Below are 15,314 nucleotides of genomic sequence, written 5' to 3'. Positions count from 1 at the left end.
CATGCTGACTTTTCCTACTTGAACTTCTGAAACACCACAGCTTCACTTTCTTTGTGTCATTTTTATGTTCTATTTAGGTTTCGTTTTTTTAAAAGGAGAAGTCAAGATTTTCTACATTTTTCACTTTGGTGTCGTTTTAAGGAGCTCAAACTGAAAACTGTCTGAATGACTCTGACAGCGCCCTCTGACGGACACAAGTGTTATGTGTGTGTTTCAGCTCAACACGTGACTGTGATTAATGAAAATGAAAGTAAATTCAGACACTTTTGAACTGAGCTGAGACGCCATTACAGGGAGTCAGGTCTCTGCTGAAAAACATACGTTTGGAGGATTTTTATCAGAAAGTTCAAGAGACACTAATTTGGTGAGTTATTAATACTTAAAGATCAAATGGCTGAGAAACTCGGACTTGTTGAAAATTTCCTGAGCTGCCATGTGTGTTCAGAGACTTTCAGAGATCCTGTGTCTCTGAGCTGCAGCCACAGCTTCTGTTCAAGATGCCTGCAGAAATTCTGGGAACAAACTAAAAACAAAAACTGTCCCATTTGTAAAAGAAAATATTCAAAGGATCTTTCTCATGTGAACTTTGTGCTAAAAGAACTTGCTGATTCATTTTCTGGAAGAAAGAAATCTGGATCATCTGACACAGAAAAAGGAGAGAAGAAATTAACAGTGGTGTGCAGTAAACATGAGGAAGTGCCTAAACTGTTCTGTGTGGACGAGCAGAGAGCTGTGTGTCCTGTGTGTGAGTTTTCTCTCCACCAGAGTCACAAAGTGGTTCCTGTAGAAGAAGCAGTCAGTGACCTGAAGGAGCAGCTGAAATCTGACTTAAAGTCTCTGCAGGACAAGAGGAACAAATACAAACAAGTGGAGGAAACATACAATGAAGTGATTCAACACTCCAAGAAGCAGCTGTTGTCCACAGAGAGGCAGATCAGAGCAGAGTTCAACAAGCTCCAGCAGTTCCTGAAAGAGGAAGAGGAGTCCAGACTGGCAGCTCTGAGGGAGGAAGAGGAGCAGAAGGGGAGGACTATCAGCAGAGAGATGAAGATGATTGAGGAGCAGATCTCCTCTCTGTCAGACAGCATCTCTGCTGTTGAAGAAGAGCTGCAGAAACACAGCGTGCCATTCCTCAGCAGTTATAAAGACACTCAGAGCAGAGCCAGAGCCCAGAGCTCAGTGTCAGATCCACAGCTGGTCTCAGGAGCACTGATAGATGTGGCCAAACACCTGGGCAACCTGTCCTTCAGAGTGTGGGAGAAGATGAAGGAGAAGGTCCACTTCAGTCCTGTCATTCTGGACCCAAACACCGCACACCCCCGTCTCTATCTGTCTGATGATCTGACCAGTGTGAGACGTGGAGACACAAAACAGCAGCTTCCTGATAATCCAGAGAGAAACAATAAGTATTCCAATATTTTTGGCTCTGAGGGTTTCAGCTCAGGCAAACACAGCTGGGAGGTGGAGGTGGGAGACCATCCTGACTGGAATATAGGTGTAACAAAAGAGTCAGTTGACAGAAAGGGAGAGCTTTTTATCTCCCCGAAATATGGATATTGGTGTTTACTCCATCGCAGTGGAAAATACACTAATGGCTCTGGTCAGACTGTGACAGTGAAGAAGAGTCTCCAGAGGATCAGAGTCCAGCTGGACTATGACAGGGGGGAGGTGTCCTTCTATGACCCTGAAGACATGACTCATATCTGCACTTACAGAGACACTTTCACTGAGAAACTCTTCCCATGTGTTGCTATTGGAAAGGCAGGAGACGCCCAAACCTCTGATATCAAAATCTGTCTGTCAGAGATTTGATTGTAAAGCGAGTCTTTATTTTAACTGTTTTGTTATTTTTGTTGTTGTTGTTTGCTTCTATGTTTGTTTTTTCAGTCCAGCAGCTTAATTTTAGGGAAATTATTAATCAAACTGTCTAACTTCATTATGAGGTTTTTTTTTATTTTATTGATTCAATGGAACTATTAGCAATTCAATGAAACCAAAGGAACTTTTTCATGTGAAAATCTGACCCACTCGAGTTTTTGTAAGAAATTTTTGCTTTTAATATTCTTGTTTCTTTTAAATTAATTTTTTCACAATATTTCTCATGTTGTTTATGTAAATATTTTATTAATTTTAAAATCTGAATGATGATGATTTCTTTGCTTTTCAAAGTTGTTGAGTGTGAACATTAAACTGTGACACTTCTTAAAAGAAGGGTTAATGATTAAACTTGTGTCACATCAGCAAGAGTCAACTTTACAACTACAAGATCTTAATTTTCCTGATTATGAGCATCTTGTTTTCAGTTAAATAATATTTTAATATTATATTAATATTTTAAAGTAACATGTCTACTTTACTTGGGGCAGCACGGTGGCACGGTGGTTAGCACTGTTGCCGCACAGCAAGAAGGTCCTGAGTTCAATTCCACCATCAGGCCGGGGTCTTTCTGTGTGGAGTTTGCATGTTCTCCCCGTATTTGCGTGGGTTCCCTCCGGGTACTCCGGCTTCCTCCCACCGTCCAAAGACATGCAGTTTGAGGGGATAGGTTAATTGGATAATCCAAATTGCCACTAGGTGTGAATGTGAGTGCGAATGGTTGTCTGTCCCTGTGTGTTAGCCCTGCGACAGACTGGTGACCTGTCCAGGGTGTACCCCGCCTCTCGCCCTATGACAGCTGGGATAGGCTCCAGCGCCCCCCGCGACCCTGAAAAGGATAAGTGGAAGTGAATGGATGGATGGATGTCTACTTTAACGTTTTCTAAATTCAAAGAAATGACTTCTAAGTTCTGAAACTGTCTCATCAGCAGGTTAAAAATGTTTAAACAGATAAAATTACAATATGTTTACTTCAGCAGCGTCTTCATTTCAGCCATTTCAGTTGATTATTTAAAATCACAAAATGTCTCTGTGAAGTGAAATAAATCAAATTATGTGATTCTGTTGTTGTTTTAATGGTTGACTGTAAATCAGCTTTCAGACACATTCAGTCATTGGTTCAGATTTATTTAACATGAGACTTCACTTTGATTGTTGTGTTTACATTTACTGACTCCTTAGAATAAATGATCATTTACTTCTGTCAGTTTGTAAATACAAACATTCACATGTAACCTCAGCTCTCTTAAACTGCATATCAGAGAAGACTTGTGCAGTTTGCTTTGATGGAGTCACTGATTCTCACTTTGGTCTGATCCTCACAGAAATCAAATGCAAATGTTGATAAAGTTTACATTCTCACACCTGCATGTTTATAAACTCTAACATATGTTGTTGAAGAGTAAAAATAAAATTCAGACATTTCCTACAAAAATATTTACACACCAACAGAGCTGAAAATAGTTTGTATGAACAAAACTGCAGAGATGTCAGCTGAAGGTCAGATTTTATAATATTTCTTTAAAAACATTTAACGCCTAAACAGGACTGCAAAACACATTTTCCTGACATGCTGCCATGTATGTTGTTGTGAGACTTTCGGAGATCCTGTGTCTCTGAGATGCCATCATAGCTTCTGTTTAAGCTGCCTGCGAAGATTCAGGGAACAAGCTAAAAACAAATACTGCCCCACTAGCAGCAGGCAGCCATCTCTGATAGTTTGATCTTCTGATGTTTCATAATAAGGCTTTAATTTTATTTTTTACACTTCACTCTGAGTTTCAGTGTTTCACTGAATCAAAAGTTATTATAACTCTCATTTCTATTTTATTTTTAGCTGACATGTTAGAATATTGATCACAAAATTGTTTTGCAAGTTGCCTCTGTAACGTGAAACAAAAATCAGTTTAGGTGATTTTTTTGTTGTTGTGGTCCACACTGCACAGAGACAAGCATAAAACACAAGTAGTTTATGGAACAACTTTAGTATTTGACAGAAGTTCACCTTTTGGTCCACCTTTCCTGCCTACTGCACACAGTACATGACAAAGAAAACTTATTAGAGCAACTTAGAGGTTTCTGTTTGCCTCATCCGGTGTCACAGAGATCCACCAGCAGACATATTTGAAAGGAATAGAAAAATAGGATAAATAAATAAAAACAGTAAGACCAGGGTAAATGACACAGAGGCTTCAATAAGAAGCCAAAACAGTATGTGCAGATTAAGTGCCATAACTGGCTATTTATTAAAAACATTACTAAAACTGTATGAAAAATGGGAAAGACATGAGAAGACACATCTGACAACTGCGGGAAGCCAACCAACCCCACTAAACAAACATGTAAACACATTCTATCACCAGAAAAAGTGAGTGAATTCCCAGCATGCCAATAGAATCAAAACATTTCAGAGAATAAAACTATGAATCACTAAGTAAAACAATATATCAGTACAGAAACAATAAAACATTACAATATCTAAAACAACTAATAATAAGTCCAACATTTTGTTGGTCACTTCAAACTACATGAGGAACCCAGCACAGTCAAAGGAAATGGCTACAAGTAGTTTTCACCTATTTATCTACTTGTGCTCTACTTGGCTATTCTTCTGTCTGGAGTGGCTATGCTACAGTCTGGCCCATGACTTCCCAGGCACTATGAAACACTGGGAGGGAGTATGACTTGATTTATGCAGGGGACAGTGGATCTGGAGTGGTGATTTTCTGTTTTCCTTTAATAACATTGTCTACCCTGCTAGGCCTTTCCCCAGCATGTTGTGAGGTGATTCCAAAATTCCCCCAAAAATAAATAAAGAAAAAAATAAAAATCTGAAACTGAGATTTCTCTTTAATGTTCAGAAAAAAACTTTTGTTGCTTAATAATTATCTCATCCTGCCAATGGACAGCACAACCTTCATGCACACTACTTATAATTTCACCAAAGACTGACTCCTGATGTCAGTGGCGGTCCTTGCCTGTTTGGCGCCCTGGGCGAACACTCCTCTGGCGCCCCCCACACACACACACACACACACACACATATGAAGAGAGAGAGAGTATGCATAGTATGCAAGCGGCTACTAAACAGACATCATAATTCGTCATACAATGAGAACAGGACAAATCAACAATTGACACTGACTAATTAATATTATATTATTGTATATATTGTTTGGAGTTTAGTCTGCTGTTACTATTTTTACCATTTCTTCTTGGAGCAACTGTAACCCACATTATTTCCTTAGGGATTAAGAAAGTATTCTGATTCTTATACATGACCTGCCATTATCCAATGACACATCTGCTTACCTGTATCTTTTGCTCGTTTCTCCTTGTAGGAGCCATAATTAAATGTATTGAATTTTAATGATCACTGGGTTTTCATTTGTTTGGTTGCTATGGTGATGTGTAACGGGAGTCACGTGGGTGCTAGCGGCGACATTAAGAGGGCGTCAGTCTTTCACTGGTTTGATTTTGACAGAGCAGGGCTGGGTAGCTGTAGTTTTTGTTGACCGCAGCCAACGAGTTTCCCCTTGTTGCTTTAGAGCCTGTGATGTTTTAAGAGTTTGAATCGCGAGCCGATCACATTGCTTTGTAAACTTTTCAAGCACTTTAATAAACAAGCAAGCAATTCCACCTCTCGCATTATTGCGTAAAGTTGACAGCGCGTCAGACAAATAGGCAGGCTCAGTCCCCGGCCTCAAGTCGCTACACTCCTACTCTTCTTTTCTCTTTTTTTAAAACTTTAAAAACGGAATGTGTGTGAGACTTTAAATCAACAAAATATAAAATATACATTTTAAATTGTTATTGATCCCTTTACCCCGAGTCCTAAAGTGTATATTTATTTTTTTACTCTTAAATATTTATTGTTCGTTTACTTGCACTGCTGTAACTGGAGCCTCGTCGTCTCGTCTCTCTATATACTGGACTGTATGTAACGGAGATGACAATAAAGTTTACTTTGACTTCAGCAGCGAGCAGGCGCACCGAGGGCTCTCGCGCTCACTTTTCCCGTATAGAATTTTGAAAAAACATCGGTGCAAATTACGATGTCTGGTGTTTTCGTGTTTGTTGGTTTGTTTTTATTTTGTTTTATTTTGTGAGTTGGTTATTAGATGCTGCTCCAGCCAGCCAGAGAATGCCCCGCAGCCCCCTTCCTCTCCTCCCTTTGCCGCAAGCAGCAGGCGCACCTCGCAAACGCAGGGCGCCCTTACTCCCAGCAAATGGGCGATAGAAAACCGATCGGTGCCTATGCCATTCCCAATATGCGCTGGCTGCTGTCGGGGCAGCATGAGTACGAGCAATTTTTTTTTTTGCCGATGCCCGTGATGCCGCCCCCCACCACGATGCCGCCCCGGGCAACCGCCCGTGTCGCCCGTATCTAAAACCGCTACTGCCTGATGTACTGCAATAAAACTTGATCATGTGGACGAAACTGTGAACAGTTTTGTTCCTGAAAATGCCACAAGATGGAGACAAAGTTGATATTTTCTCAACAGAATCAGAATTGCGTTTATTGGCCAAGCATATGCTCAAACACATACAAGGAATTTGTTTCCGGTAGATGGTGTCTCTACCGGATCACAACAATATGTAAATGACTCAATACACACACACACACACACACACACACATCTCTGTCTCTCTCACTCACTCTCTCTCTCTATATATACATGATTGCAGAAATGAAATGAAAGCCACAGAATGTAAGGTGCAGTTGCAGCCTAGCAGTGTGGAGGGCAGGGGGGACGCCGATGATCTTTTCAGCTGCCCGTACAGTCCGCTGCAGTCTGCTCCTGTCCTGTTTAGTGGCTGCACCATACCAGACTGTAATGGAAGAGCACAGGACAGACTCAATGACTGCAGTGTAGAACTGGATCAGCAGCTAATGTGGAAGACTGTACTTCCCCACTTGTCTCAGGAAGTACATCCTTTGCTGGGTTTTTTTAAGATGTTGGTCTCCCACTTCACCTCCTGGGAGATGGTGGTACCCAGGAAACTGAGAAACAGTATTATAACACAATTTATTTTCACTCTGTGACACTTTTTAATATGTAATATGATTTGCTTCAGTAACCTTAGTTCACAAGAAAAATAAACAAAGGTCTAACCTCTGAAGTTACTGCAGATACATTAATTAAAACCTCTTTTCTTCCTACTATTATCATGTACCGTGTCTGACTACGGTAGCATGGTGGCAAGAAGCAAGAAGGTCCTGAGTTCAAATCCACCAACTGGCTTTCTGTTTGTGTGGGTTCTCTCCAAGTACTCCCACGGTTAACTGAGGATTTTAAATTGCCCGTGGGTGTGAATGTGGGTGTAAACGGTTGTCTGTCTCCCTGTGTTGGCCCTGCGGCAGACTGGTAGCATGTCTCCCTATGACAGCTGGGATAGGCTCCAGTACCTCTGCAAACATGATTAGAGAACGGATGGATATGTCTAAATAGGTAATATGTTGAGAGAAAACAAAGATCTAAATGTAGTTTATAATAAAGAAAAAAGTTTATTAATCTTGTAAAACATGTATCTGTTTCGAAATTTAGTATCATCTTGATTAAAACATAACTGCTCTATGTAGCATTTTACACTTTCTCTTTTAATTCAGTCTTGATTTGGATTTAATTAAAAATGTAAAAATATTTCTTTATTGTCGCATGTTGATGTTGTTGTTAAGGTCATGCTGGGAAAGTGTTTCCTGTGGCAGTTGCTGAAAAACAAAAATGTTGTAAAACTGGTTTAGTATCTGTCAGTTGAAATCCTCCTCAGCAGACTAAAACAACTCAGATTTCTCCTTCTTTCTGTCATTTTTATACTTTCTTTAAGTAAAAGCAAATCCTGAGAGCTCAACATATAATTTTCTTCTTTCATTTTCTTTCTGTATGGAAACAAAACTGCCAAGATCTTCTGAGACTGTATTACGACAACACCATCGCCTAGTTGACTTGTTTTTAACAGTCATGAATGAAAACATTTCCGCACTGTCACACAGACTTTAAATCCCACTGCAAGGTGTGAGATCTCCTGCTGAAAAATACGACTACGAAAAATAGACAATTCAACAGGAATCTGGTGAGTAAGAAGGAAGCTCAAATGGCTGAAAAACTTCTTGAAAATTATCTGAGCTGCCATGTGTGTTCAGAGACTTTCAGAGATCCTGTGTCTCTGAGCTGCAGCCACAGCTTCTGTTCAAGCTGCCTGCAGAAATTCTGGGAACAAGCTTGTGAAATGCACTTCACACGCGTACGCACGCACACACACACGCACAGTTGTTTGTCGCCAGAGGCCACGTTTATTTATAGTTTTCGTTTTGTTATGATGATACACAGTCTGACAGCTCCAGTCTCAGCTGAGTCCCAGCCTCCTTTCCGCTCCTCTCCCGTCTCACTAAAAAAAGTCAGGAAAAAACCGTCATCAGTCTAAACGCCATCAGCTGTTCTCACCTGCCTCTCCAGCACCGTCCCGTTGAGCTCACTGCACCACTCCTCCCCTGCAGCCGCGCCCGGGACCACACCTCCGCCACAAAGCTAAAAACAAAAACTGTCCCATTTGTAAAAGAAAATCTTCAAAGGATCGTCCTGATGTGAACTTTACACTGAAAGAACTTGCTGATTCATTTACTGACACAAAGAAATCTGGATCATCTGAGACAGAAAAAGGAGAGAAGAAATTAACAGTGGTGTGCAGTAAACATGAGGAAGTGCCTAAACTGTTCTGTGTGGACGAGCAGAGAGCTGTGTGTCCTGTGTGTGAGTTTTCTCTCCACCAGAGTCACAAAGTGGTTCCTGTAGAAGAAGCAGTCAGTGACCTGAAGGAGCAGCTGAAATCTGACTTAAAGTCTCTGCAGGACAAGAGGAACAAATACAAACAAGTGGAGGAAACATACAATGAAATGAGGGAACACATGAAGAAGCAGCTGTTGTCCACAGAGAGGCAGATCAGAGCAGAGTTCAACAAGCTCCAGCAGTTCCTGAAAGAGGAAGAGGAGTCCAGACTGGCAGCTCTGAGGGAGGAAGAGGAGCAGAAGGGGAGGACTATCAGCAGAGAGATGAAGATGATTGAGGAGCAGATCTCCTCTCTGTCAGACAGCATCTCTGCTGTTGAAGAAGAGCTGCAGAAACACAGCGTGCCATTCCTCAGCAGTTATAAAGACACTCAGAGCAGAGCCAGAGCCCAGAGCTCAGTGTCAGATCCACAGCTGGTCTCAGGAGCACTGATAGATGTGGCCAAACACCTGGGCAACCTGTCCTTCAGAGTGTGGGAGAAGATGAAGGAGAAGGTCCACTTCAGTCCTGTCATTCTGGACCCAAACACTGCAAGTGGGTGGTCTTTTGTCTCTGATGATTTGACCAGCGTGAGGCATGGAGACAGAAAGCAGCAGCTTCCTGATAATCCAGAGAGAAACACTTATTATTGCTGGGTTTTTGTCTCTGAGGGTTTCAGCTCAGGGAAACACAGCTGGGAGGTGGAGGTGGGAGACCATCCTGATTGGCTTGTGGGTTTAGTTAAAGAGTCAGTTGGCAGGAAGGGAGAGTGTTCTGTTTCACCAAAATATGGAATCTGGTGTTTAGGATATCATAGTGGAAAATACACTAATTGTGTTCACTGTTAGACATTTTATTGTATTTTTACAGCAACTTACTGGCAACACTATTGCCAGTAACTTACTGTAATTACTGATCTACAGTATCTTTACTGTTGTGATGTTTTACAGTTCAACCACTTTACTGTAAACATATATTACAGTATAACAGCTTTACTGTAAATGTTGTTTGTGGTAATGCAGCGTTACTGTAAACGTGGTTTACAGTTAGAAAGACTTACCGTGATTAAGTTTTATAGTATCACTGTACTGCAAATGTGGTTTATGGTATAACACTGTAATTGTGTACAGTATAATTTGTTTAGACTGTAATTGTGTTTTACAGCATATAAAATAATATTAACATTCATATTCAATATAAGAACATTTACAAAAACAATATAATTGAATAAAGTAGTCTCAGAATAGTGAATTAAACCAACATTTATTGTTGATAATTTTTTTAACAAGAAAAACATTTTCAACTGAATAAAAACAATGTCAATAATCAAAATAAATAGAAGCGTACATGAAAACTACACAGTCCTTCACCTTTCTGTGTCTGATTTTTTAAGGAAAACAGTTTTCATTCCACTAAAAACAGGACAAACCCACCAGCATGAACATTAAATAAACTATTACAATTGTAAAACAAAAATCATTTACAAAATGTAATAATTATCAGTGGGTCTCAGGAAATAGAATGTGACATGGGATTTAGATTTCCGTTACCAGGATGGTCAGGTTCAGCGTAGTCTTCATCACCACCTGTCAAAGACACATCATCAATATTCATGTTTGCTCAGGTTATTCACTTTTTCACATCTGTCTGAGATCATTCATACTGTTGTATGGATGTGTGTACAGTATATACAGTTAAGCCCATAATTATTCATACCCCTGGCAAATTTTGACTTAAAGTTACTTTTATTCAACTAGCAAGTTATTTTTTGACTGGAAATGACACAGGGGTCTCACAAAAGATAATAAGATGATGTACAAGACGCATCATTGTGAAAAAAAAAATATTTCTCAGCTTTTATTTACATTTGAGCAAAAAGTATCATGTCCAGAATTATTCATACCCTTTACAAACTGTCACAGTCTCTGGGAAAATCCAAAGTTCCATACCATTCCAAATAGTCAAAGCTGTTCTAAAGCATCCTAATTAACCTGATTAATTGGAAATAGCTGCTTTAATCAACTCAACAGGTGAAAAACAGCAGCTCTTTGCAGGTGGTCTGTGGACATTCATGGCTAAGACAAAGGAACTCAGTGAGGACCTGCAGCTGTGCATTGTGGCTGCTCACAAGTGAGGAATGGGCTACAAGGCCATATCCAAATGTTTTCAAGTTCCAGTGGCTACAGTGCAAAGTATTATTAAAAAATACAAGATGTTCCGCACTGTGGAAAATCTCAGAGGACGTTGTCGGAAGCCAAAAGTGACACCTGTGCTGGCCAGGAGGATAGTGAGAGAGGTGAAAAAGAATCCAAGGATCACCACCAAGGCCATTCTGGTGAATCTGGGCTCTGCTGGTGGCAATGTCTCAAGGCAGACAGTCCAACGGACACTGTTGGGTTCCACGGATGCAGACCAAGGAAAACGCCACTTCTCCAGGCACTTATAAGGCATGCAAAGCTCGTTTGGCCTTTGCAAATGCTCATCTGGACAAAGAAGAAGATTTCTGGTCTTCAGTGTTATGGTCAGATGAAACAAAATTGAATTATTTGGTCACAATGATGTTGCCTTCATTTGGCATAAAATGGAGAAGCCTTCAACCCACAGAACACCATCCCCACTGTCAAACATGGTGGTGGGAACCTAATGCTTTGGGGGTGTTTTTTAGCCAATGGACCAGGGAACCTAATCACAGTAAACAGCACCATGAAAAAAGAGCAATACATGAAGATTCTCAACAACAACATCAGGCAGTCTGCAGAAAAACTTGGCCTTGGGAACCAGTGGACATTTCAGCACGACAATGACCCAAAACATACAGCAAACGTGGTGAAGAAATGGTTAGCAGACAACAACATTAACGTTTTGCAGTGGCCTAGCCAGAGTCCTGACTTGAATCCAATTGAGAATGTGTGGAGGGAGCTAAAGATCAGGGTGATGGCAAGAAGACCCTCCAACCTGAAAGATTTGGAGCTCATTGCTAAAGATGAATGGGCAAAAATGCCTGTGGAGACATGCAAAAAGCTGGTCTGCAATTATAGGAAGCGTTTGATTGCTGTAAAAGCCAATAAAGGCTTTTTTCTATTGATTATTGAAAAGGGTATGAATAATTCCGGACATGATACTTTTTGCTAAAATATAAATAAAACCTGAGAAATATTTTTTTCCACAATGATGCCTCTTGTACATCGTCTTATTATCTTTGGGGAGACACCTGTGTCATTTCTGCTCAAAAAAGAACTTGCTTGTTGAACAAAAGTAACTTTAAGTCAAAATTTGGCAGGGGTATGAATAATTATGGGCTTAACTGTATATAATTATCAGCTATGTAAAAGATATTATCATCTCTGTATTCTTACCTAGTTAGAAGTCCTCCAGAGAGCCGCTGGAGGAAGGTGGTGATCCGAGGGCTGATGCTTGTAACCTTCCTCTTTACGACACGACCCGTCTTGCGGCTTGTACCAAGTTTTGCAGGGCATTTTGTTCCCATGTCTGGATCCTCACAAAGAACCTTTTAACGGAAAAAAGGCTGCTTTAATTTCAAAATTAAAACATACATTACAGCAATCACCTATATGTTTCTGCAAATGTAGTAAAGCTATCACATATATTTCATTCTTAAATGGTGTAAGCTTTAATCGTGTAAAGTATTTACCTCTGTATCATCTCCAGTGTGATGGACGCTGACTCCTGATACTCAAGGTTGAAAACGTAGTATGACGCAAAGAAGACAGCAAGGGTGCTGCCAAAGTCATGCATCTGCTCAGGCTCATAAAATACCTTGCCCTCCAAACTGATCATCCAGCGGCTTGCAGACATGAAATTATTCCCTAAAAACAGACAAGAGTCCAATAAGACAATGTGCTCACCCTTACAAATAAGGTTTCCACAAGAATGCTGGATAGCAGGCCTCACACTGTACAAAAATAGACTCCACACAGTTTGCTGCTATTTCTCTTATTATTTATTATGTAATGAAAATTATGATCAATTACAGGAAAAAACTGCCTAACGTTTTGGCATTTTGGCCTGTGCTGAAATGTTAGGCTGTTTTTTCCTGTTGGTCATTGTGTATAATATATAATAAGAGGAACAGCAGCAAACTGTGTGTATTCTATTTTTATACAATATAAAACAGACAAACCCCTGTTAATTAGCTGTGTGCTGATGTTTCTTCATATGATAACAAAATTGTCTTAATTCTGAACTACAAACACCACAAAATTTACACCTGTACATGGCTGCGTGTGTGAATTTGACTTAACTTTTAATTTGCAAAGAGCATGGCAACAACACAACAGTGACTGAAAAACATCTCAATCTATTATCTGTTTGTTCTATTATTAAAGAAGGGATCTACATTGCTTGGGTTGTATCAAAAATGGGAAAAAGTTAAAAGAAAAACTATCTATAGATCAATGTTATTAACTTAAACCATGCAGACCCTGAAACACTGGAGGAAAAATTTTGGAGGGTCTGTCAAGCTGACGTTAAACCCCTTAACAATGGCACTGCGACTAATTTACAGACCACCACACTGTCTTGCTTTTTAAATGGAACCTATGAAACAATAAACCACAGTTGAGATTAGAGCAGGCTAACCTGCATGAGAAACTTCAAAACTGGGTTAGATTGTTTTAGCAGTCTTTAAATTTCCAAAAAAATGTTGTCTAACTTTATTCTCACTAAATATGTCTTTTTACCTGCTGTTTTGTCTTGTCTCTCAAAGAACTGAGGCTACATCACACTGTCAGCGCGGCCAGCAAGGGCAGGAGGACAGCAATGCACCACACTGGGCGGGAAAAGACAGAGAGACAATTGTCAATTTAATGTTGCATTTATTTAACCCTTGAAAAACATATTTACATAAGTAAATAAAAGAAAAAAAAAAACACACAACCCATCTTTTCCAGAATAATTCAACTAATTGCTCTTTTGACCAACCTAACAGAGACGTTACATGGTTTTCCTATGAAAAAGACCCTGGAAGACGTTGTATTAAAGGAAAAAAAACATGCTCCCCTTCCCACTTAAAAAAAATAATAAATATTAAACTTAGGTTGGAGTTCCTCGTGCCACCAACCTAATGTTATATTAACTTTTTAATGTTGTGTACTGCAGCTCACACAAAATTAGATAAAGCAGGCTAACCTACCTACATGAGCAAGCTCAAAACTGGATAAGATTGTTTTAGCAGTCTATAAATTTCCCCCCCAAAAAAGTTGTCTTTCTTTATTCTCATTAAATGTGTCTTTTACCTGCTGCTTTGTCTTGTCTTTCAAAGAGCTGAAGCTAAATGTGCCACTGTTAGCGTGGCCAGCTTCTCAATAGTCATAGAACAGAAGCGCAGGAGGACAATGCACCACAATCGGCGGGAAAAAGACAAAGACTGTGTTGCGCCTGTGTTCCTCGCCCCTCCCCGTGGAAAATATATATCTAAATATATATTTAAATTAGAAAAGAAAAAAACACACACAACCTATTTTTTCCAGAATAATTCAGCTAATGTGCTATTTCGACCAAGCTAACACCGAGTTTAAGCCCCCCCCTCCCCCTCACACACACAAAAAATATATATGCTCTTAAAAATTAATAAACGAGTATGTTAGGTAGGAGAGTCGTTTGCATTACCTTATGACGTCCCGTTCGCTGTTTCCACACAGAGGTCCAACAATAACGAGGTGCAAAATCTTTTGTCCTCTCGAGCATATCCTAACGAACAGCTAACAAAGTTGGCCTGTCTTTCCTCTCCTGTCAATCACTGGATCACAGGTCATGTCAGTCAGGATATGGAGTGGTGGTTGGTAGACGTAGGTGGGTGGGCGGGGCCAGCATGCATTCAGTGTGTGTTTCACTAAGTTGGGTTGACTAGTTCCCAGAAGAGTTCTGTACATGTTGCACGTTCAGTAAATGAGCAATTCAGTTACTGCTCGACTGAGAAGCCTCCGCCAAATTATTACAATATTCTCCACTGACTGAAGTTCGCCTTTCTGCGTCTTTTTTAAATAACTTTATTCACTACTTGTTACAAGTACAAAATTACACAAAAACAGACAGCAGCAACAGCCTAAGTGAAATCCAACAACAGAATAGTGGCAAGTAAAAAAATTTACAAAAGGAAGTGTGAATCTTGTTCAGGGTTAATCAGAGATAAGTGATGGAGATGCAACAATGTAGTTCTGCTTTTTTTATTTGTAGTTAACCTTATAGTCTTTACATATGAATGGAAGTCAATTAAGAAAACACAGAATTTTGGGAGAGATTTGGAGAACCTTGCTTTATAAAATTTCCCTACAAGGAGGCCTTTCTGCATTCTTTTCCCTCTCCCCAGGAGCAGCTGTCACTTGAATTGATCTCTATGGCAATGCAGTGGCAAGCACACATTTGCAGTAGCTGTGCATGTGCATACAACTGCATGCAGCAGATTAGATGATCAGAATTCTTGAACCTTACACACAGGCAAGTCCCCTAAAAAGTCAAAACCATAATACTTTCACTGGTATCATACTGACAAATGGCATAGGTTGGAGGAAAATCTGGAAATGGTTAGCAGTGAAAGAGTTAAAATGTAATGCACTATTGCAACCAACCACTGAAAGAGTAAAAATACCCAAACAGTATGATGAACCATTCAAATCACATAATACAGTAGCACTACTGCTAATGTGTTAACGG

General features: G+C 40.0%; 2 protein-coding genes and 1 long non-coding RNA gene across 4 annotated transcripts; 2 read left to right on the top strand and 1 right to left on the bottom strand.

Moving 5' to 3' along the window:
* Positions 1-277: 277 nt before the first annotated feature.
* On the top strand, positions 278-2,401 carry LOC116324661 (nuclear factor 7, brain-like). 2 transcript variants are annotated; one of them, XM_039607876.1, is made up of 2 exons: positions 278-533; positions 711-2,400. In XM_039607876.1, the coding sequence occupies exons 1-2, from the start codon at positions 391-393 to the stop codon at positions 1,810-1,812; spliced, it is 1,245 nt and encodes a 414-aa protein (XP_039463810.1). In that variant the 5' UTR covers positions 278-390; the 3' UTR covers positions 1,813-2,400. The 2 variants fall into 2 exon arrangements, with proteins under 2 accessions (XP_039463810.1, XP_039463809.1); XM_039607875.1 differs by having other exon boundaries at positions 278-2,401.
* Positions 2,402-8,196: 5,795 nt separating this feature from the next.
* On the top strand, positions 8,197-9,490 carry LOC116323430 (tripartite motif-containing protein 35-like). Its single transcript, XM_039607874.1, has 2 exons — positions 8,197-8,274; positions 8,375-9,490. The coding sequence occupies exons 1-2, from the start codon at positions 8,197-8,199 to the stop codon at positions 9,488-9,490; spliced, it is 1,194 nt and encodes a 397-aa protein (XP_039463808.1).
* A 564-nt stretch (positions 9,491-10,054) lies between these two features.
* On the bottom strand, positions 10,055-14,449 carry LOC120437324. Its single transcript, XR_005611023.1, has 5 exons — positions 14,271-14,449; positions 13,343-13,431; positions 12,295-12,469; positions 11,999-12,150; positions 10,055-10,228 (listed from the first exon to the last, which is right to left on the bottom strand). It is a non-coding gene; the product is annotated as an uncharacterized LOC120437324 (long non-coding RNA).
* Positions 14,450-15,314: the final 865 nt, after the last annotated feature.

This window comes from Oreochromis aureus, unplaced genomic scaffold, assembly GCF_013358895.1.
Source record: "Oreochromis aureus strain Israel breed Guangdong unplaced genomic scaffold, ZZ_aureus HiC_scaffold_88, whole genome shotgun sequence".
In the NCBI taxonomy this organism is placed as follows: domain Eukaryota; kingdom Metazoa; phylum Chordata; class Actinopteri; order Cichliformes; family Cichlidae; genus Oreochromis; species Oreochromis aureus.
Note: the sequence above shows the minus strand (reverse complement) of the source record. Positions and strands in the feature narration are given on the sequence as shown.

Coding starts and splice junctions, on each gene's coding strand:
- LOC116323430 (XM_039607874.1), top strand. CDS start 8,197: ATGATACACAGTCTGACAGCTCCAGTCTCAGCTGAGTCCCAGCCTCCT. Junction 8,275..8,374: donor CTCCCGTCTCACTAAAAAAA/GTCAGGAAAAAA, acceptor CCTCCCCTGCAG/CCGCGCCCGGGACCACACCT.
- LOC116324661 (XM_039607875.1), top strand. CDS start 391: ATGGCTGAGAAACTCGGACTTGTTGAAAATTTCCTGAGCTGCCATGTG.